Raw genomic sequence first — 24,420 nt, 5'->3', positions numbered from 1 at the left:
CTGCGTGCCAAAAGTGTAGTAAATGCAATCACAGTTTGCTTGTCCTTCTCCAATTCAAGTCCATCTGGAAGAACACCAAACACAGCTGTTAATGGGTTAGGAGGGATTGTGACCCCAAGGCTGTCTGAAAGGCACTTAAAAATTTTTGTCCAAAATGATGTTAGTTTGGTGCAGGCCCAGAACATGTGACCCAGTGAGGCAGGAGCTTGGTTGCAGCGTTTGCAGGTTGGATCCTGCCCTGGAAACATTTTGGACAGTTTTAAGTTCTTAAAACACAAAAAACTGTATTGTTTGGGAAATGGACATACTCAAACAGATTAAACCGTTTGAGCAATTCATCCATCATATTGGCAGCCAGCCAATCAGGTGCATGTAACAATCACATGTTGCGAAACTCACGTGGAATTTTAAAATAAATATGATAGACTAAATAACAAGAACAGAGCGACGCCAGAAAAGGGCACCAGCAACGTGCAGCCATTTTCATCTGATCATCAGCTAAAGCATTACGTGAATATCAATTGCTAAATCAACGTACCCAGGAACATTCATCTTTGACATAACTTTAACTTTTCGTAAGCTTTTACTAAAGTCTATACATATCCAGACTTTGTTATTCACATTTTCCGTTATGCTTTCCTCTACTAGTATTATCATTCTTTTATAAATACTATGACTTTTAACTTTCTATACTTTGTCTTCATATCTAGAATGACTGAAGTAATAAGGTAATTTTTTTTAGAGCACCAGGAGCAGTGAGGAAGTGCCATACGATCCAAGCTGCAAGGTTTATCGAGCTGAGGACAAAGAGCGGTGTCCAATAATGAACAGTGTGTAAAAGTAAGACATTCATTGGTTGATAAATGGCTAATAGCCAGTCTTTGTATGTTCGAATAACTGTATTCTTGGAGAACAAAAGTAATATTTAGGTCTGAGATATGTCTAAGACATTGTACGTTGCTCGTGCCTATGATAGTAAGTCTATTGTAGTACTAGGGAAAGTGGACTGTGCATGTGTTATTCATACGGTACTTGTGTGGTTTAAAGTGCTAGGGAATAACATGCATGTGTATACGTCTTTCATACAGTACTTTTTGTGATTAGGGTCTGTGTGTATGATATATCTATGTACAGTATATGTGTGTTAATCGTAAGGTGCATCAGTAGACCAACCCAGTAACAAACCTGAGGAGTACACTTATACCTGAAGAAAATAAAGGGTAAGTAGAGGGAAATATCACGATAATAATTATAGGAAGATTGGTCATTATAAACATAATAAAAGCCACAAACATTTACTCACCTAAGGTGCATTCCTTGGTTATTTTAACTGTCCATGACAGCATCTGAACAAACTACAGATTAACAAATTGTTTAGGAAAAGACAGTTTATCAGGTAATCACATTTGAATATTAACATAACTAATAACCTTAAAGTAAAAGTTTAAAATAGTACTGCACAACCCTGAAAAGCTCCTAAAACGTGTGTTTTGTTCAAAGGGAGCTAGTCATGTTAAAAAGAAATCACCCTTTTTCAAAAATCACTTTCGTCCCTTTTAAGACACTACTCAGTAATGTTACCTTGCCATAAGCAAACACATGTTCATTACAAAAAGCTGCCTAGAATGCTACACATTAGCCTAACTGTAGATGAAACTTAATTAACAAATAAGAGAAGTTTACCGTAAAGCTTACATTAGAGTTGTACAATTAAATGATTTCACATGGAAACTGCGATTTAACATAACAATTTACAATTCACAACAGCTGCGATTCTAATTGGTCTATAAATCAAAAAATTCTGAGACATTCAGCAGATACCTGCACAATGTACCTGTATTAATTTTTATTAATTTTACATTGTATTAATGATTAATTTTGCACAATAACAATAATTAACTATTTTATGAATGTACAGTACATTAGCTCTTGTTGCAATGCTCATTCCATTCAACATACATAACAAACTCATTAAAACATCACTAGTACACAGTGTTTTAACAATAAATAAATACAGTACAGAAAATGATGGAACAGAAGCAGTTACTATCAAGTTACTATCAATTATTTGGCAAAAATGTTGAATGAGCTACAGAAGATACGCAATAACCATAAGACTTTTTTCATCCCAGACTTTTATCTGCTACTCAGATGGATTAATGTGTTGATTCTTTTCCTACTTACTCTAACTTATTATGGCACCACTGACAAAGCATGGCCTTTTCCTGTCCTTTTATGCCATTTGAAAACCCTGACTTAGGACATAACATTACATTCATCTCTCACTCACTCACTGAGGGACTTAGGACCATAAGATCAAACCAACACATTCCTATAATGTGCTCTATAGTGTAGTAGATAACATCACACTTCATGCCAACACACATACTGAATAAACAAATTACTTAAGAAAAGTTACAGGCATACTTATAGTTGCCATAAAAATCAAACCAACATCTTACAGGTATCTAGTCATCAACATTGCTGTTTACCACTGTTGGCAAAAAAACTATATAACCTGCACCAAAGTGCTTTACAAACGGTGTTATAAAGTGAATAAGTTGGAGAGCCTTAGCAAAAAGATTTTTTTTTGGTTTGCCTCTCATCAGTGATTCATTCACTGTGCAGTTTATATAGTAAAAGCATTGAATATTGTTGATCTCATTGATAAGATCATTCATTAATCATATACATTTCCCGGAAAGGTTTTTTTTTATCTTTTTTTGCCCCCAAATTTTTTTGGATACCCTATTGAGGCATATGGACAGCAACATCTTGTCAATGTGACGTGGCCAGCAGTTTTCAGTCATTTAAACTGAAATTGTCCAGCGACAAGATTAGCAACTGTGGTTGCCAAATGTGACGTACACCACAGCTAAACATTTCGTAACACATCTGTTTTAAATACACAGATGTAGCAACTGTATCCTTTCATTTGATTTTTTTCATGATGGAACAAGTAAAGTAGAAACAGAAAATAATCACAACTGAAATCACAAAAATACTGTAGGGAGATATATTTCTAAAATTGCATCCCCTAGCTTTAACTTTAGAGCGTGCATTCAAATTTAAGAGCCAATAATAAACACTGACATGTTGCTTGTTAAGTCATTCACAATTAAAGGTCACATTCAATATATTTAAAGGTTTGCCTTTGTTAAATTAGTTTTAAATTATACAGTGAATACAATCAATTTTATATTCTGCATTTCAAAAGATGCAATTAATATTATCATATAAAAGCAGACTACTCCTTTGCCCACAAAGTGGGTGGCAGATTCTTAGGTACAAACACAGTTATAAATTTAAATCAATAGCTTTTCATAACATAATCATCTCCACTAAAGAAAAACAACATTCTACCAATATACCAATTTGTCTTCAATCTAAAGGCTGGCATAGCTATTAGCATACCTGAGAGGAGGAAGGCTCCAACTGGCGTGACAACAAGGTTAGGATATTCACCAGCAACTGTGCTTCTTTGCTGTTGAAGTCATCTTCTCCTCCATTTAGCTGATTTACTAAAGATCTCTGTAGTTTGGTGTGAGAGGAAAAAAATTATCACATACACACACACACGTACAGTTACCTTAATACAAGTCAATGTAACGTAATGTTAGGAGTAAGGAAAGCACCTGAAGTGCTGTTATCTTGAAAAAAAAAAATGTTACAATAGATGAAAGCAACTTTATCAAACAGACAGTACTTACATAGTGCACGTTACCAAAAAAAAAACCCAAATGAAACTTCCTGGGGGGAATGCAGTATCTGTACCCCTGACTGGTAAAGGTCATTGCCTATTCTTCTATACAGAACTGCTTCAACTGTGCTATGTGTGATGTCTTTCTTACAGTTTCATGCTTCATGTGCCCACACAGAATTTCCACAGAATTTAATTTTGGACTTTGAATTAGCAATTTCTGTAGATTTCATTGCTTCTTTTAGAATCAAGCTTTTGTGAATGCCCTTAAGTGCTTTGGATTATTGAGCTGTTACAAGATCCATTTTCATCTCAGTTTCAACTGTTTAACACATGGACTCACATTCAACACTGTAACTTTGATACATTGTCGAATTCACGCTTGACTCAAAGATAGCTATCATTACCTGGCCCTTAAAAAAAAAAAAAAAAAAAAAACAAACAACCCTAGCCATAAACCATAATCATCAATGTGCCTTACACCAGGTAGTAGACACTTATATGCACTGGCAGTTTTTGATTTGTGGACAAAACCATACTATGACATATTGAATTGCAGTAAAATAATTATAACTTTGACCGTCTTGTTTGGTATATAAACTGCTCAAAAATTAAAGGAACATGTTGAAAACACATCAGATCTCAATGGGAAAAAAAAATCCTGCTGGATATCCGTACTGATATGGACTGGGTAATGTGTTAGGAACAAAAGGATGCCACATCATTTGATGGGAATGAAAATTATCAACATACAGAGGGCTGAATTCAAAGACACCCCAAAAATCAAAGTGATGCAGCGGCAGGCTAGTCCATTTTTCCAAAATTTCATTGCTGCAACTCAATATCGTACTTAGTAGTTTGTATGGCCCCAACGTGCTTGTATGCATGCCTGACAACATTGCGTCACGCTCCTAATGAGACGATAGATGGTGTCCTGGGGGATCTCCTCCCAGATCTGGACCAGGGCATCACTGAGCTCCTGGACAGTCTGAGGCATCAAATGGACTAAAACAAAATGTCCCAGAGGTGTTCTATTGGATTTTGTCAGGCAAGCATGAGGGCCAGTCAATGGTATCAGTTTCATCATCCTCCACAAACTGCCTGAATACTCTCGCCACATGAGGCCGGGCATTGTCGTGTACCAGGAGGAAGCCAGGACCCACTGCACCAGCATAGGGTCCGATGATGGGTCCAAAGATTTCATCCCAATACCTAATGGCAGTCAAGGTACTGTTGTCTAGCCTGTAGAGGTCTGTGCATCCCTACATGGATATGCCTCCCCAGACCATCACTGACCCACCACCAAACCGGTCATGCTGAATGATGTTACAGGCAGCATAACATTCTCCACAGCTTCTCCAGACCCTTTCACGTCGGTCACATGTGCTCAGGGTGAACCCGCTCTCACCTGTGAAAAGCACAGGGCACCAGTGCTGGACCTGCCAATTTTGGTATTCTATGGTAAATGCCAATCGAGCTCCATGGTGCCAGGCAATGAGCACAGGGCCCAGTAGAGAACGTCGGGCCCTCAGGCCACCCTCATGAAGTCCGTTTCTGATTGTTTGGTCACACCAGTGGCCTGCTGGAAGTCATTTTGTAGGGCTCTGGCAGTGCTCATCCTGTTCCTCCTTGTCCAAAGAAGCAATAACCAGTCCTGCTGATGGGTTAAGGACCTTCCATGGCCCTGTCCAGCTCTCCTAGAGTAACTGCCTGTCTCCTGGAATCTCCTCCATGCCCTTGAGACTGTGCTGGGAGACACAGCAAACCTTCTGGCAATGACATGTATTGCTGTGCCATCCTGGAGAAGTTGGGACTACCTGTGCCAGCTCTGTAGGGTCCAGATATGGCCTCATGCTACTAGTAGTGACACTAACCGTAGCCAAATGCAAAACTAGTGAAAAAACAGTCAGAAAAGATGAGGAGGGAAAAATGTCAGTGACCTCCACCTGTTAAACCATTCCTGTTTTGGGGGTCGTCTCATTGTTGTCCCTCTAGCCCACCAGTTGTTAATTTCATTAATACCAAAGCAGCTGAAACTGTTTAACAACCCCCTCTGCTATTTAACTGACCAGATCAACAGCCCAGAAGTTTCACTGACTTGATGCTATACTCTGATTAAAAAATGTTCCTTTAATTATTTTGAGCAGTATAGTTTTCCAGAGGTCTTGTTGTACATTGAGATAAACATTACTAAACTTCAGTCATGCATTTACTTTACTTTTTGAGAAAAAGTGGCTAATTCCTTTTTGTCCTCCTAAATGCAGCAAGTCTGTGCAAACACCTTTTTGCACTTAGTAATTACTGCAGGGAGAAATGTCTATAAATCCCCGGATGTTAATCTGCACTTAATGGAAATATTTTTGAATATGTTTTTCGAGCAATTACCTAAATATAGTGATGACCCGATCTTGGAACACTACCACGAACATTGAACTTTCTCCACTTGAAAATAAATTTGTCAGATTGTGAAACAGTCAACTTTAATCAACTTCTCCTTGCTTTGTAACATTTGCTTTATTTATTTCCATCTGTTGTGGGGTCTGGAGCAAGATGTGTTACTACTCACCAACTGAGTTAGGACCAAACAAATCAGAACTGTGATTCTTTTAATGGGCGATTAATCTAAGGGTTGTAGTAACTTATTTCAGCAAAGGATGTTTAAATTCTTTTAAATTGAATTCAAAAGTAAAATCATTCAATGTCATGAAAGATTTGATCTCTTTAAATTTACTAAATGAATTGAAATGAAAATTAGGTCTCCATAAGTGTATATATAGTATATACAGTAGTATGTTAAAAGGATGCAACATGTTGTAAGTATGTATATTTACACATACTGTATGTAGCTAGTAATCCTCAAAGGGATCAAATGAATCATTAATCTTAAAATAGTTTATTAATAAGCTTTCAACAACCTATCAGGTATCATCATCAAAGGAAATTCACTGGACATACAGGAATCAAAGGCAATATACAGCAAATGAGGAGGTGGGGGTGTGGATCAGAGGATGTTGGTCACAAAGTCTTTTTTTTTATTATTATTATTATTATTTAGGCGTCCTTCTTTTTAAGCCTGCATGTTCTAGGTTCATGTCCAAATGTCTGTTAATGGTGTTTTCATTTGAGAGCCATGATTCACAGCCTGCCCTCTGGCATTTTAGTATCAGCCCTGAATTTTACTTGGACAGTGTCCGGTTGAAATTGTATGTGCGTATATCAGAGATTGTGGATTTTTCCTTCTGACAGCATTGCAATGTTCTTGTATGCATGTTGAAAGTGTTTTAGATGTTTGTCCCACATATACAGCTGGGCATGCGCTGCATGGTATACTGTACATTGCATTCTGTGCCTCTGATGCAGATTTCTTGGTTTTGGAATTAAAAAGTCCACAGCAGATTTACAGTTTTATGGGCTATTTTGATGCCTGATTTGGTGGGGAATGCACACTGTACTTTCCACTACACCAATGTGATAAGGAAGGGTGTAACAAACAGGATGTGAAATCAGGTTATAATAAAAATAATGCATTTTATTTACAGCGCACTTTACATTAGCAGTAAATCTCAAAGTGCAACATAAAAGTTTAAACAAAGGCAAAGCAAGATAAAAACAGATAAAACAACAATAATTATAGCATTCTTGTTAATAAGCTTTCCTAAATAGAAAAGTCTTTAGCTGTTTTTTAAAACAGCGCACAATCTGCTGTGTTCATAGGCTCTCTGGTAGGGCATTTCAGAGCCGTGGAGCAGCGGCTGCAAAGGCTCGGTCTCCCATTGTATGAAGTTTGGTCACAGGGGGGCGAAGGCGGTAGGTATTTGTAAAATGGAGGTTTCTTGTAGTGGATTGTTGTATAAGGAGTTCCTTAAGATATTGTGGAGCATTTCCATGGGTACACTGGTGAGTAAACAAACAGAGTTTGTATTCGATACAGAGATGGATAGGGAGCCAATGAAGTGACCGAAGGATTTGTGAAATGTGTTCATATTTCCGCACCCTCATCAGGATTCTAGCAGCACTATTTTGAATTTGTTAGAAATAATTGATTTTTGAGGTTTATGGCACCTCCTATCTCACGCCTTTTACGAAACATAGTTCATTTTCTCCCTCTGTGGATTACTAGCTACAAATATGCAAACCGTATCAAAGATCTTTGCCTCTATATTTATTTTAAATATTTATACATAATTAATTAGTGTCAGTTCTTAATGTGGGTGCTCCATTAATAATCTTTAGAATAAATAAAATGTGTTTCATAAAGCTATACGACAGCCTGTTAGGTTAATTAGGTTATTTTCCCTAGGCACATAAATATTGGTAAACGATAAAAGAATGTAACATTTCACTGTTAAATTAACCCCTGGAAATATTCCTAGTAATTTCACCTTTTCATACCTGAAACTGGCGAATATAAAATTCTGTTTTTTCTGTTGCATTTAAATCTTTTCCCCCATCCTCTGTTTCTGATGGACCTAAATACAGAAAGAAAAATGAAATTTACTGACTATGCATGACAGAATAAACCCTGTATCAAATCATTCATTTTAATAACTCACTTTATAGGGTCACTTGTCTGGGCAATATCAGTAAAAAGGAAAGACATAACTCTAGAAGAGACCCTAAAATATGACAATTAACAATTAAATACACTCTAGCAGTCATCCCAGGCCTGTATAGATTCACCTTTTAAAAGTGCAACTATCTCAAGTAAGCTATGGTGGTATGATGGTTGGAATGAAACTTGGGAAACCTGGAGGTTTAAGTTGGCAGCTCTAAGGAATAAAAAATACAGATAACAATGTATTGCCTGCAGTCATTATGTGTCCAGGAAGAATGAGAAGTGCATTTTTAACCTGCCTGATACAGTATGAAATGTAGGGTGTCAGAGGAATGTTGAGGTGAAAATTAGTAACTTGAACAGCTGTCTCACACTTAAACCTGCCCAGAACGCTGTATTAAGAATGCAAAAATTAACTTCTTTGGCTTTTGCATTAGAGATCGGAAAATGTTTCTGTGGAACACTGGACACTTTTTTTTTTTATTAAGATACTAATTCAAGGTCCTTTAGTACAAAATACTACTTTGCTTTCACCCACAAAATACAGAAAAGACGAACTGCCTTTATTTTGACTTAAATTTTTCTTCAGTTGAGAAAAACAATAGTTGTAGAGATCCTGCAGAATTCTGAAAGATTGCTGCATTCTGTGAGAGTTTATTATTCTTATCTGTACAAATCTTATAGGTATGTGTACTGATTGTAACAATGTTTGCCATAGGCTGACTTATTTTCTTGCATCAGTGCAATAATTTCAAATGTTTTGCACTCTGCTGCTTTCAGCAAGGATAATTAAAAGTCTACCTAACCATGGGATGTACTTTAAGATATAAATATTATGTCCATCCATCCATTTTCCAACCCACTGATTCCGAACACGGTCACAGGGGTCTGCTGGAGCCAATCCCAGCCAACACAGGGCGCAAGGCAGGATATAATCCCGGGCAGGGCGCCAACCCACCGCAGGACATTAATATTATGTAATATATATTAATAAAGACATGTTAAAAGATTAAAGAACTCCTTACCTATAGTACAAAGAAACTGATTCATCTTGTTTGAATAGCGAGATTGTACAGTACTAAAACTTCTCAACAAGGCCTCCAGGCACAGAATCGAAACGGTCTTTCCTTTCTCTTTCTTCCCCATTTCCTCTACTGTGGATGGAACTGCAGTGTATCTCCACAACAAGACTCTGTAAAAATGTACACATTCGGCTCATAAGAAAGTTTTATGCTGTGTAGATGACAAGACTATAAAAGCACATTTCTAGTTTGTACTGTATTTCCATTAAATATGCCACTGAATGAAAGATTTACATTTCATTTAGGTATTGCAGAAAAAGGAAGTCTGTATTTAAATCTGAAATTACTGATACATGAAATGTTTATTACATTTCCTACAGTAATCCCTCCTCCATCGCGGGGGTTGTGTTCCAGAGCCACCCGCGAAATAAGAAAATCCGCGAAGTAGAAACCATATGTTTATATGGTTATTTTTATATTGTCATGCTTGGGTCACAGATTTGCGCAGAAACACAGGAGGTTGTAGACAGACAGGAACGTTATTCAAACACTGCAAACAAACATTTGTCTCTTTATCAAAAGTTTAAACTGTGCTCCATGACAAGACAGAGATGACAGTTCCATCTCACAATTAAAAGAATGCAAACATATCTTCCTCTTCAAAGGAGTGCGCATCAGGAGCACAGAATGTCACATAGATAGAGAAAAGCAAACAAATCAATAGGGCTGTTTGCTTTTAAGTATGCGAAGCACCGCGGCACAAAGCTGTTGAAGGCGGCAGCTCACACCCTCTCCGTCAGGAGCAGACAAAGAGAGAGAGAGACAGAGTTTGTTTTTCAATCAAAAATCAATACGTGCCCTTCGAGCTTTTTAAGTATGCGAAGCACCTTGCTGCATGTCGTTTCAGGAAGCAGCTGCACAAAAGATAGCAACGTGAAGATAATCTTTCAGCATTTTTAGACGAGCGTCCGTATCGTCTAGGTGTGCGAACAGCCCCCCTGCTCACACCCCCTACGTCAGGATCACAGATAGTCAGCGCAAGAGAGAGAAAAGTAAGTTGGGTAGCTTCTCAGCCATCTGCCAATAGCGTCCCTTGTATGAAATCAACTGGGCAAACCAACTGAGGAAGCATGTACCAGAAATTAAAAGACCCATTGTCCGCAGAAATCCGCGAACCAGCAAAAAATCCGCGATATATATTTAAATATGCTTACATATAAAATCCGCGATGGAGTGAAGCCGCGAAAGGCGAAGCGCGATATAGCGAGGGATCACTGTATTCACTGACTTCTCCATCCACTGCTGCAATCTAAATCTCTTTAAGAATCATGCCTAGGAGGGTCAGAATTTTTTCATAAGATATTAGTTGTTTACTAGCTAGTACATTTATCATTTCTTGGAAAACCGTAATTTGTTTCTGCAAAAAAATTTCCTTAAAAAATCCTTTAAAAGCTTATTAACTGAAACAGAGTGTCAGTATCCCTAATGGTTGAAGTGGTGTCCATTACTCTCCAATGAAATTCTGCAAAATTAGAGATGTGCTAGCATTTTTTCTCTACTCCACATTCTGTAAACACATTATATGCAACGGAATTTGAAAAATTACATTTACACTTGTGATATGTGGCCGGCTTTTCATTCCGGCCAATACCCCCAGGCCGCCAGGTGGAGCTTTCCCTGCAGCATGGACGTGCCCCGAGTTCCAGCAGGGACTCATGGACTATGTAGTTTTTATGCACAACCCTGCTGGATGCCGTGGGGACCACCAGGAGTCGCTGTAGGGAAGCCCCTAGACTCTTACATGCCCTATAACCCGGAAGTACGTCATAATCCCCGGACAGGAGGAAACGGTGTGCTTCCCGGTTGAAGAAAAGGACTGTTTACCCTGACCCGGGAGGAATAAGGACTTGTGGGTTGTGGAACAGGAACCACTTCCGGGTCAGGGGCTATAAAAGGACTGTGGGAAGCCCAGTACGCTGAGCTGGGAGGTAGGGTGGCGACGTGTCTGGGAGTGTGGAGGATTGATTATAGTGTATTGGTTTATTGATTATTGATTTATTTATATGAGTGTTGTGGAGTATAGGGTGCTTGGTGCACATATTTGTCTAAATAAAAACAATATTTGGACTTTTATATGGTGTCTGACGTCTGATCAGAGGGTTCAAGGGGTCACGGAGGCCTCAATCTTTCACACACTATAACCTGATACATATCTACCCTGAACACAAACCTAAAACAGTTTCTCATGTGCACCGTTTGAAAACTATAGCAATTACTTGCTCAGAAAGAGACCTGGAAAATAGATTCACAACCGGTTTAAATAAATAACCCTGTCAAAAAGAGAAATGGGCAGAACAATTTCAGGGAAAAAAAAAAAGCCAAAACACACAGGCTTTTAATTTTGCTACTTTTCTCTCATCATGGAGTTAAGTCAGAAATGGATTCATGTTGAGAGTACAACAGTGTGACCAATCAGATGTAGTCTCACAAATTTGTAAGAGGAGTTGAAATGATGTAGTGATTAATAGCTTTTAAATACAATTTCCTACACAGTCCAGATAAAGGAACAGAGGCTTTACATTAATTTTCTGATTGCAATGAACATGTCCATCGATGTTCATTCAAACATCCATTAATTTTCTCACACTCTCACAAGCATTCAGTTATATATATAGGAGCGTGGGAAACTGCAGAGTGGCAATGCTAACAACAGTTGTAGCAAGTAGTCATTCCACAACCCAAAACTATTCATATAAAAATGATTAATACAAAATATAAAGTAAAAATACATAAAACAAATTAACCTGCACTTTACCTTTAAAAAGAATCATGGCTGGTGTGAGTGAGTTTCTAAACTCTTGTGGGATTCCACCCAACGGGATGACACGCAAAACAGCGTGCCAAAGCAATTGCAGTCTCCCAGCGCTGTAGCAGTTCGTCATAAAAGCGAATCCGAAAAGATCGCGGACATGCTATAAGCGCCTGCCGTCGATGGGTGAAACAAGGAACAAGGACCATTATAAATGTGCAGGGCACAGTATTACTTGGCCACGACCCTGCCTAACTGCTGTGTCTGTGTATAGGAGAGTGGAAGATCCCTCTACAATAATCGCGCTGTTGCTGTTTCAAGTTGAACAAAGCTGGTGTTGCTAAAGTACGGAGACTCAGCTTCATGTTTTGGGGTGCAAGACGGGGACTTGCATGTCACAACGCACACACACAGTCCCAATGCTGTAGTAAACAGTATACGCGCGTACGGATGTTGACTATATGAGTGAGGCACGCCGACTAAGACAGAGAATAGGAGACGATTGCCCACAATCCCGCAGCGAGAGAGCGAGAAGAGCCATCAGCTCATTTGTGATCACATGACGCTCAGCAGACAAAGCGTATACATACTACTCTCGTATTGCAAGACCTCACTCGTTTATCAAGTCAAAATTTATTAAAAATTTTAGCAAATCCAGAATTAAAAATTTAACTGGACTGATGTTACCTGGCATCAATAAATCTTAACCATTCAAATATATCCTATATAGTGTGTGTGTATATGTATGTATGTACGTATTTAATATATACATATACACACATACATATTATATATATATATATATATATATATATATATATATACACACATTACATACACACACACACACACACACACATATACACACACAGTCATGGCCGTAATTATCGACACCCCTGGAATTTTCCCAGAAAATGCACCATTTCTCCTACAAAATTATTGAAATTACAAATATGTTTTTGCATATACATGTTTATTTCCTTTATTTGCATTAGAACAACACAAAAACACAAAGAAAAAAAGCCAAATCTGACATCATGTCACACAGAACTCCAAAAATGGGCCAGACAAAATTATTGGCACCCTTTCAAAATTGTGGGTAAATCGTTTTATTTCAAGCATATGATGCTCGTTTGAACTCACCTGTGGCAAGAAACAGGTGCTGGCAATATAGCAATCACACCTGAAGCCAGTTAAAATGGAGAAAAGTTGACTCAACCTTTCTGTTGTGTGTCTGAGTGTGCCACGCTGAGCATGGAGAACAGAAAGAAGAGCAGAGAATTGTCTGAGGACTTGAGAACAAAAATTGTGGAAAAATATCAACAATCTCAAGGCTACACGTCCATCTCCAGAGATCTTCATGTTCCTTTGTCCACTGTGCGCAACATAATCAAAAAGTTCACAACACATGGCACTGTAGCTAATCTCCCTGGACGTGGACAGAAGAGAAAAATTGATAAAAGACTGACAACGAAGGATAGTCCGAATGGTGGATAAACAGCCCCAATCAACTTCAAAACATATTCAAGCTGTTCTGCAGACTCAGGGTGTAACAGTGTCAGCTCGAACTATCCGTCGACATCTGAGCGAAATGAAACGCTATGGCAGGAGAGCCAGGAGGACCCTACTGCTGACACAGAAACATAAAAAAGCCAGACTGGAGTTTGCCAAAATGTACTTGAGGAAGCCAAAATCCTTCTGGGCGAACGTCTTGTGGACAGATGAGTCCAGAGTAGAGCTTTTTGGAAAAGCTCATCATTCTACTGTTTACAGAAAACGGAATGAGGCCTACAAAGAAAAGAACACAGTACCTACAGTCAAACATGGTGGAGGTTCTAAGATGTTTTGGGGATGTTTTGCTGCCTCTGGCACTGGATGCCTTTACTGTGTGCAAGGCATCATGAAATCTGAAGACTGCCAAAAGATATTGGGGCGCAATGTAGGGCCCAGTGTCAGAAAGCTGGGTCTGCGTCAGAGGTCATGGGTGTTCCAGCAGGACAATGACCCCAAACATACCTCTAAAAGCACTCAGAAATGGTTGAAGACAAAGCGCTGGAGAGTTCTGAAGTGGCCAGCAATGAGTCTGGATCTAAATCCGATTGAACACTTATGGAGAGATCTCAAAATTGCTGTTGGGAGAGGGCGCCCTTCAAATCTGAGAGACCTTGAGCAATTCGCAAAAGAAGAGTGGCCGGAAATTCCAGTTGAGAGGTGTAACAAGCTTGTTGATGGTTATAGGAAGCGCTTGATTTCAGTTATTTTTTCCAAAGGGCGTGCAACCAAATATTAAGTAGAGGGTGCCAACAATTTTGTCCAGCCCGGTTTTTGAGTTTTGTGTGAAATGATGTCAGATTTGGCTTTTTTTCTCTGTTTTTTTGTGTTGTTCCAATGCACATAAAGTAAATAAACATGTGTAATTGTAACAATTTTCTGGGAGAAATGGTGCATTTTCAAGGAAAATTCCAGGGGTGCCAATAATTTCGGCCATGACTGTATGTGTATATATATATATATATATATATATATATATATATATATATATATATATATATATATATATATATAATATATAATATACACACACACACACACACACACTGTATAGGATATATTTGAATGGTTAAGATTTATTGATGCCAGGTAACATCAGTCCAGTTAACTTTTTAATTCTGGATTTGCACACTGACAGACAAGCATTAATAGAGTCTGATCACTCATATAAGACAGTTTGAAAACTGCAAAATAAAGGCTGTTTTAGAAGAATACTGAAATAATGTATTGTAAAATTGACAAGATTCATTTTACACAGAAACCCTTGAAGTTTGGATAAATGTATAAAAGAAGGGAGAGATTATGGCAATTAAATCACCAGGAGTTTGTGACATTTGAAATTTGAATTAATTTGACTCATCCATTAAATATTACTCTTTATTACTTAATTTAAAAACTTACTAATGCAAATTATAAATATAAATCTTAAAATTACAACTGTTGCAAACCTAACAGTGATTATCTGTCAAACCACATTTTAAAAAGCATATTGTGAAAAAAAAAATTGCTTTAAAGAGTTCGTTTAAATGAAAATTTCCTGAGCTACCTTGGAATGATCTATTTCAACCATATATAGTTAGGTCCATAAATATTTGGACAGAGACAACTTTTTTCTAATTTTGGTTCTGTACATTACCACAATGAATTTTAAATGAAACAACTCAGATGCAGTTGAAGTGCAGACTTTCAGCTTTAATTCAGTGGGGTGAATAAAACGATTGCATAAAAATGTGAGGCAACTAAAGGATTTTTTTAACATAATCCCTTCATTTCAGGGGCTCAAAAGTAATTGGACAAATTAAATAACTGGAAATAAAATGTTCATTTCTAATACTTGGTTGAAAACCCTTTGCTGCCAATGACAGCCTGAAGTCTTGAACTCATGGACATCACCAGATGCTGGGTTTCCTCCTTTTTAATGCTCTGCCAGGCCTTTACTGCAGCGGCATTCAGTTGCTGTTTGTTTGTGGGCCTTTCTGTCTGAAGTTTAGTTTTCAACAAGTGAAATGCATGCTCAATTGGGTTAAGATCAGGGGTCTCATGTATAACGCCGTGCGTAGAACTCACACTATAACATGGCGTAAGCACAAAAGTGGGAATATGCGTATGCACAGAAAAATCCAGATGCAGGAATCTGTACGTACGCAAACTTCCACGTTCTTCCGCTACATAAATCCCGATCAGCGTGAAAAGTAACGCACGTGCACGCGCCTTCTGTCCCGCCCCAACTCCCCCCAGAATTACGCCTGTTTAATATTCAAATCAATATAAATAGCCCTTAAGCTCAGCGTTCTGTGAGAAGACAATGGGAAACGCACGGGAGAAAACATAATTTCAGAGAATACCAAGTGGAGGCAAAGGAAAAACGTACTATTTGTTGGTTTAAACAGTGGTATAATCAACAAAATGAAGTTGATCGAGTGACAGAGTGTCGGAGAAACTCGAAAGCTCAAGTTCACAAAGTCGCACAGTGCCCGAAATAAAAAAGAAGTGACATATCAAAGTCGCCGTGAAAAGGCGAGTTGTAGCCCACCGTCTGAGTGTCATATGAAAGCTTATTAGGGTACAGACAAAAAAAAAAAATAGGCACACAGTGGGGAAAAAAGCACGAAATGTCAACTTTAATCTCGAAATTTCCACTTTAATCACGTAGTTTATTTTGCCATTAAAGCAGAACATCATAAACTTCATCTTAAAATCCTTTAATTTACTAGTTTCTCAAATCCCATTGTAACTAAAGTAGCACTTTAAATGCTTTGTTTCTGTATCTTCTATGTGCTCTGTGTGTGAATCACTAATCACTACCTGCTTCTTAAACGGGCTTTCTCTTTCTCCGACAGGACACATAATCCATTACATTTATGATATTACAGCTCTGTGAATAATTAAAATACTGAGATGTATACGTGATATCTTTTTCATGAGGATAGGAATGAAAGCATGTTATTAAACATGGGAACACGGTGGTGCAGTGCTTGTTCATGTCTCACGCAAGAGGCTTGCTGCGCCATGCACGACCTTCGATGAAATAATTTATTACATAAGTACTGTCTCTTTCAAACGTACTAACCTCCAATTCCTGTCCTTACTTTTCTTTCTCCAAATACCCAATCGCCACACAATCAGCTCTGTAATAGACGTGAAGCCATTTGTAAGCTTAGAACACAGATTCTTCAAAACTTTTAAGGAACATTGAAATATCTTCGTAGTACATGTTTAATTATTCTATCCGTCTATCCTTCCAATGTCTCGTCAGCACCAGCAAGAATACAACACAATGCAGGAACAATCCCTGAACTAGCTAGCGCTGCGGCATCGTGTCCTCACATGTTTAATTATTAACAATACAGATTATTTAAATGAAGTTAAAGTTTTATCTGTATAATATAATCAACATATTTTGCTGCATTTCATCTTAAAAATGATATCGTCATCATATGTAAATACGCGCTTTATAAAGTGCCGCAGGTTGTGCAATATTATAACTGTAGTGCAAGTTTACAGTGAGGTAATTGTACTTATAAGTACAAACAGTTCTACAAGGAGCACTTGATGGACTGATTGAGTGTGTTTATAGTTCTTGGGATGAAACGTTTTCTAAACCGCAAAGTCCGCACAGGAAAGTCTCTGAAACGTTTTGCCGTGGTTCAGGCAGCGTCTGCTTCATGCTGTATACCGATAATTCTCTTTCCAATTAGCTGCTGCTGTGATTCCCCACTCAGATACAGTGATATAAATACTCCGAGTGATGCAGTGAGAGTAATATGGAAAAAGATGATCTTCTGTGGCAACCCTTAACGGGAGCAGCTGAAAGAAGAAGAAGATGCATTGAGAGTAACAACGCTAAAGCAGTTATGGTATTTGGAATACTATGGCTATTCCCTGGACCATTATATTGTTGCAGGTTAATTACAATCAGATGCATTACACTAATAAACAATATGCAGTTAGTTTCAGTGTATTTATAAAGCCGCGTCAGGAATGTGGATCTAAGAAAGAAAGGGTGACCACACAGGAACAGTAGCACTGCTTTGACGCCGTGTGCCGCCAGTCTGCAAAACCGAGCAGAGAAATTGCGTACGCCAGGGTATGAGGTACCGTGGAAATATGCGTGGCTTTACGCCAAGTTTAGATTTTATACATCGCGATTTGAGCGTGGAAATGTTCGTACGCAACATTTCTGTGCGTACGCACCGTTTATACATGAGGCCCCAGGTGACTGACTTGGCCATTCAAGAATTTTCCACTTCTTTGCTTTAATAAACCCCTGGGTTGCTTTGGCTGTATGTTTTGGGTCATTGTCCATCTGTTTCATGAAACGCCGCCCAATCAATTTGACTGCATTTAGCTGGATTTGAGCAGACAGTACGTCTCTGAACACCTCAGAATTCATTCAGCTGCTTCTGTCCTGTGTCACATCATCAATAAACACTAGTGTCCCAGTGCCACTGGCAGCCATGCACGCCCAAGCCATCACACTGCCTCCACCGTGTTTTACAGATGATGTGGTATGCTTTGGATAATGAGCTGTTCCACGCCTTCTCCATACTTTTCTCTTGCCATCATTCTGGTAGAGGTTGATTTTGGTTTCATCTGTCCAAAGAATGTTTTTCCAGAACTGTGCTGGCTTTTTTAGATGTTCTTTAGCAAAGTCCAATCTAGCCTTTCTATTCTTGAGGCTTATGAGTGGCTTGCACCTTGCAGTGCACCCTCTGTATTTACTCTTTATGGTAGACTTGGATATCGATACGCCTACCCCCTGGAGAGTGTTGTTCACTTGGTTGGCTGTTGTGAAGGGGTTTCTCTTCACCATGGAAATGATTCTGCGATCATCTACCACTGTTGTCTTCTGTGGATGTCCAGGTCTTTTTGCATTGCTGAGTTCACCAGTGCTTGCTTTCTTTCTCAGGATGTACCAAACTGTAGATTTTGCCACTTGTAATATTGTAGCAATTTCTCGGATGGGGTTTTTCTGTTTTCGCAGCTTAAGGATGGCTTCTTTCACCTGCATGGAGAGCTCCTTTGACCGCATGTTGTCTGTTCACAGCAAAATCTTCCACATGCAAGCACCACACCTGAAAATCAACTCCAGGCCTTTTATCTGCTTAATTGATAATGACATAACGACGGACTTGCCCACACCTGCCCATGAAATAGCCTTTGAGTCAATTGTCCAATTACTTTTGAGCCCCTGAAATGAAGGGATTGTGTTAAAAAAATGCTTTAGTTGCCTCACATTTTTATACAATCGTTTTGTTCTCCCCACTGAATTAAAGCTGAAAGTCTGCACTTCAACTGCATCTGAGTTGTTCATTTAAAATTCATTATGGTAGTGTACAGAACCAAAATTAGAAAAAAGTTGTCTCTGTCCAAATATTTATGGACCTAACTGTAATTATAACAATGCGTGAATTTTTACTTTTAGTAATGATAATTTAGTATTTTTCAATTACAAAAGACAAAATATCAGATTTTGTTTAGAATGTGCACATGATTGATATAATTATAGACTACCTGATTTATCCTTTCTATATAAACCATACACCAAAATCCCCTCAATATTAAACCATCCCCTCTCTTATTCTTACACTGTAGGAATTCCCATGTCTACTGCACATTAAAGTTTAAGCCCTGCATTCTTTTTTGATATTTATGAATACGAATACTAATTTACTTGGGTAACTTCTTGATGTTATGAAAATCTTAAGAAGCTAACACAGTATGCATAGTGCAGCAACAATGAGGTTAACTTGCCTTCACAAAACATGTTGAGTTGGACAGGTGTTCCATAAAACTTAACTGCTAATATGACAGGGCCTATAAGTGCTTCTGATATAGTTTTTTGACACCATAAAAATGTAAGACACCATTTATTTATTTACACCTCCAAAATCAAAACAGTCTCTTAAGTTCATGAAAATATACTAATACAGCTTAATGTTAAACAGTCAACTCCCAAATGCTTTTAATACTTCCAATCACAACATGAGAAACTGTGAGCTCACCTGGTTAGTTTACACAAATCTCTGAAACATTTTTCAAGGTTTTGACACTCTGGCCCATCCACCTGTCCACTCTCCTCCAGCTGCTGGACCTTCTGCAAAGCTACACCCACAGCATAACGCATAAAGTCATTATTAGAGCGAAGGACAGACAGGCTTTCTTCACGACTCTGTGTGTTATCTCTGTTGAGCACAATACAAAGCGATATAATTCTTCAGAATATCAACAGTAAATAGAGAAGACATTAAAAACAGTGAATTAAAGATTATTGCCTTTAATTTTCTTTATTACTTTGTTTTTTCAGCACACAAATATATAAAAAAAAACAATGCCTACAAACCCATTACTTCCTTTTACCCAACAGCAACTATAAAGATTAAAAAATTTCAAGCATTCCAGGTATCCAATGTCAAAAAATAAAAAGTGCTATGAAAAAAGCTATTTTTCTCTCATTTCAAATATTTACATAGTGAGCACTCACAAGGGAACTGCTATTACCTGAAAAGTGCTTTTAGCAAAGTTGATACAAAGCCAAAAGACAGAAGACTCCGAGGTGATTTATTGAAAGTTTTACTTTTACCCAACTTTTCTTTGAGAATTTCTGTAAGTTTATGATAGCAGTTGAAAAGTCGAATGATATCTTCAAAATTATTCTTACTATAATAGATTAAAGAAATAAAAAATATTGGTTAGGTTCTTACAGTACAGGTACATTATAAGACAATACATAATAAAACCTCATTGTATACAATATAATTTCATTATCATTTGTGAAAATAAACATGCAACACTTTGATATTTTGTTATTCTAATGTCATATGTCACAAACTTTAAAATTACCTATAATTGGCGCATCTGAAGTTATACTCTATAAGCACCTCATATACTCCCATTACAAGAACTGCATAAATATTATTCTTCACTCCAACACCGGAAGACATGGAAAAATCAGCGGATTTGTCCTGTGCAAGGAACAAAAATTGCAATGTTTTATTTGTTGTTTTTATCAATCCATCCATTGCTTGAATCCACACTCAGTGTTGTCAGACATGAAGCCTACTCCAACAGCATCAGGCACAAACCTAAACTGGACAACTGAAGAGAAGCTTTGAAAGAACATGTTTTGGCAAACTATATTAAATGAATAATTATGAAAATTAGACACATCAAATTACAATAATGTCAGCCATGAGAAGAAGGGGGAAAAAACACCACCATGTAAGTAAAACACTAGGGACCTATCATCATCATTTTTTTTAATGCAGTCCTCCTTGGGGCAAACAAAACCCTGTGACCTAGATACATAGGAGGAATAGTGTTAACAGATCACAAACAATAAGGAAACTGATTATAAGAATCTACTGTAGCTATGCCAAAATGGAAATACATGGTTGTAGACCGCTTACAATTTGGTAAGACCAGATGTATGACAGCAGTGGTCATGAAGAGTTATTAAGAAAATACATGAAACTGAAAGCAGCAGGACTGTGACTTGTCATAAATAAGATTAGTTTAAAGTGGTAGTTATCAGTTGGAAAAGAAGATATAGCATTGGCTTGTGTGGATATACCAAAACATATGCCCTAGTGAGGAGTTACTTGCAATGTTCACCATTAGGGTCTAGTTTCTGATATATTTCAGACAGGTGTGTAGGGGGTTAGGTGTTCAGCTGAATTATAGTGTGTTTTGCAGAAATTGAATAAATGTGAATTATTGACTACCACTCCTTGCCCGAGATATTAATGGAGAGATCTCGCTTAAGGTGGTCTAGCATTGTAGCTTTGAGCACTATGACAACAGTTGATAAACTGTGGAAAGGCAGCCAATATTCACCTCCTTAATAATTAAAATATTTTCAAGTATGAGCATTAGTGGTGGATTAGGAAAGTTTGTAAAAAAGAAAATTTGCCTAAGTTCCTAGCTTGTAAATAGAAAAATTAGTGTTGAAGGAATTCCAAATTTAAAATTGAGCTGATCAAAAGGCACAAACATATAATCAACATAAATATCTCTGAAAGTTAGCATGCCTAGTATTTTTCAAGACTTAAATACTGTACAGTTTTGGAAGGCTCAAATGCAAAATGATCATGTAATGGAGCAGCAGGCATCAGTGTCTTTTCCTGAAAGTGTTTTCTACATTGGTTCCCTATTTTGAGCAAGTGCGGTACATCTGACGATAATTATTAATGGACTGAGCACAGAACAGAAAATACAGATGCAACCAGGTTGGTGCTTATTTAGCAATGACTTCTTCTTTCCATTATCATTAATTATGTTAATAAATACTTGCAAATTATGTTTTCTCCATAGTGTCATTTTATCCAACCCTGCTCTGGATAAAACAACATCTTGGAGTGAGTGTGTAAAGAAAACAACATTTACCCACATAAATGTGACTAAAATAGCTGTAGTACACTGCGGCCATTTTACACTGCCCTGCTTATATTTTATGAATTTTCTAAATCCAAAAATGCTAATAATTAACAGCTTATAAGACAACCCTTTAGTACTTCTACTAGAAGCACTGGCTAAACAGTATACAGTCTGTGCAGATGACTATTCAAATTAATTGTTTGTGAACGTTTTGCAACAATCACCTTCCTACTTAGTAGACAAATAACTTGAAGCCAAAGAACTTCCAAATTGGCATGGCCGATTTCTTCTTAGCCACCAATTCATCCACATGTGCTTTGGTATACTAAGCAAAGTATCTTCGTACCTTGTTACAGTGCATGGCGATTAACAATGAAGACACCCTGTGGCACTAATAAAAATCACAAGAATTTTAGAAAAGCAATGACGGCTTACTCAGTTAAAAATGGTGATAACATTGTCAAACAGCCATAACTGATGCCACATGTGGAAGATAAGTTGTAAGAAAACCTGATATGAACTGTGAAAGTTACTTTTTTTTTACTTTTTTTTAAAAAAAAAATGCAATTTGCTTTCAAACTAGAAAAGAAAAAGCAAATATTTTTTGGACAGGGTAACCTGTCCGTCAGCGTCTTTTGTCCTGTAAATGTGCTGATAAAGGCAAGCAGCCTGCTATTCCGGCACCCCACAGCCGCAGAACGTGCACAAAGTTCTCCCAGCTCATGCCTTGATTATCTGCGAGGGAAGTGCTGGAGTTTTAGAGTGGAAATAATAGATCATTATTTGAAACACATGCATTTCATGTGTGTTCCGTTTCTACAATAATCTGTGTAAACACATTGTTAAAACAGAAACGTTTTTCATATTTTAGTAGTAAATGACAAAATGTAGGCATAAACTATATAATGTGTGAAGTCTGAAGTCCAAAGATCAAATAAACACTTTCACAAAAGGTTCAAGGACGATACAATAGCTTCCGTGGCGTAGCGGTAAGATTTTCTGACTTGTACCCAAGAGTCCCCAGTTCGATCCCGACTTCCTCCTAAATTTACCGTTTTCAGTAGTGAGCTTCTCTTATTGTTAATATTACACAGTAAACATATACATTTGGTTTGTGTCTGTAACAGATGGTGTACATTTATTGGACCTGTTAAAACGTACCTTTTTTTTTCACTTTTATTCTCTCAGTCACAATCACAATACATACTACCGCCCCCCATCCAGGGATCTGACACTGTTACTTTTTATCTGAAACTGGGAGTAACTGTAGATGTGAGTGGTGTTTTGAGGCAATGGAACTGGACATTCTCTGATCTGGAAGGATAAAAGCTGACACACAAACGCTGCTGAATCTGTCTTCTTCATATCTTACCGTCACTTGATTTTTTTATTTTTAATTTTTATTTTATTCCTTTTTATTTGAGTGTTCCTGCTCACGGTGAATTAGTATGCATCTTTTGGTCCACGATGTCAAAGCTGCACTGACAAAAAAAAAAAAAAAACAGATACATAGGTATATATGGTATTTAGAATTATTCATTTTATGACCTGTATAGTACATTTCGGAAAACATTGTGGCACAAATGCAACATTATTCATATTAATTCGCATAACATCTTGCGGTTGTAATCACTGACCGCATGTTTTTTTTCCCCCCCGATCTTGTCAGTCTCCACGTTGCTGTATGGTGGCGTTTCTTTTGTACTCCAGGACATGCAGAGGAAAGAATAGTACAGAGAGGTCAGTTCAGGGCTATATGCAGTCATCAAATTCAAATATTAACAGTTCACACACACGCAAGGACCATCCTTCTTACATTTACGACATGTGTACCTGTTGCAATATACACTCTTCACTCCCAGATAATCAAGGAATGAGCTGGAAGACCTCTGTGCACTTTCTGCGGCTGTGGGGGGATGGAATAGCAGGCTGCTTGCTGCTTGTCTTTATCGGCACATTTACAGGACAAAAGACGCTGACGGAGAGGTGCGATAGGATTTAAGGTGGGCCAATTTTACGAGTTTTTTCGTAGGCTTTGGTAATTCTAGTGTTAAGGTGACAGATATTGATAAGAAGTCAGGAGGCATTAACTGGTGTGCATGTATGAGTAAAGTGTATGGTCAATTTAGGTTTCCAAACGCTATCCTCTTAGAACTGTTAGAATACTAGAATGTTGTTTACAAGAAATTTGTCTGGATAAAATACATCTAGAGCAGGGGTGGGCAGATTCAGTCCTGGAGGGCCGCAGTGGTTGCAGGTTTTTGTTCCAACCCAGTTGCTTAATTAAAAACCAATCCTTGTCAATTATTTAATTGCATGGCTTGCTAGTGCTTTAACTCTGCCATGTCAGGTCATTCTCATATCCTAGATTTATTTTCCTTTCTAAGGATATCATCCAAATGATTTG

The 24,420-nt window shown here is 37.8% G+C and overlaps 1 protein-coding gene across 2 annotated transcripts in view; it reads right to left on the bottom strand.

Annotated features, from left to right (window-relative positions):
• The window catches only part of fanci (FA complementation group I), an 84,784-nt gene that overhangs the window by 24,413 nt on the left and 35,951 nt on the right, over nucleotides 1-24,420 (bottom strand). For both annotated transcript variants that reach the window (XM_051920836.1, XM_028823751.2), the window contains exons 22-28: nucleotides 20,481-20,602; nucleotides 20,139-20,297; nucleotides 19,643-19,822; nucleotides 9,281-9,447; nucleotides 8,093-8,169; nucleotides 3,415-3,531; nucleotides 1,304-1,355 (exon numbers count right to left, since the gene is read on the bottom strand). In XM_051920836.1, coding sequence (XP_051776796.1) covers nucleotides 1,304-1,355; nucleotides 3,415-3,531; nucleotides 8,093-8,169; nucleotides 9,281-9,447; nucleotides 19,643-19,822; nucleotides 20,139-20,297; nucleotides 20,481-20,602 — 874 coding nt within the window. The remainder of the gene's footprint in view (nucleotides 1-1,303; nucleotides 1,356-3,414; nucleotides 3,532-8,092; nucleotides 8,170-9,280; nucleotides 9,448-19,642; nucleotides 19,823-20,138; nucleotides 20,298-20,480; nucleotides 20,603-24,420) is intronic.

Source organism: Erpetoichthys calabaricus, chromosome 17 (assembly GCF_900747795.2).
Source record: "Erpetoichthys calabaricus chromosome 17, fErpCal1.3, whole genome shotgun sequence".
Taxonomy (NCBI): Eukaryota; Metazoa; Chordata; class Cladistia; order Polypteriformes; family Polypteridae; genus Erpetoichthys; species Erpetoichthys calabaricus.
The sequence above is the reverse complement of the archived record's forward strand: the minus strand, read 5'-3'. Positions and strand labels throughout refer to the sequence as shown.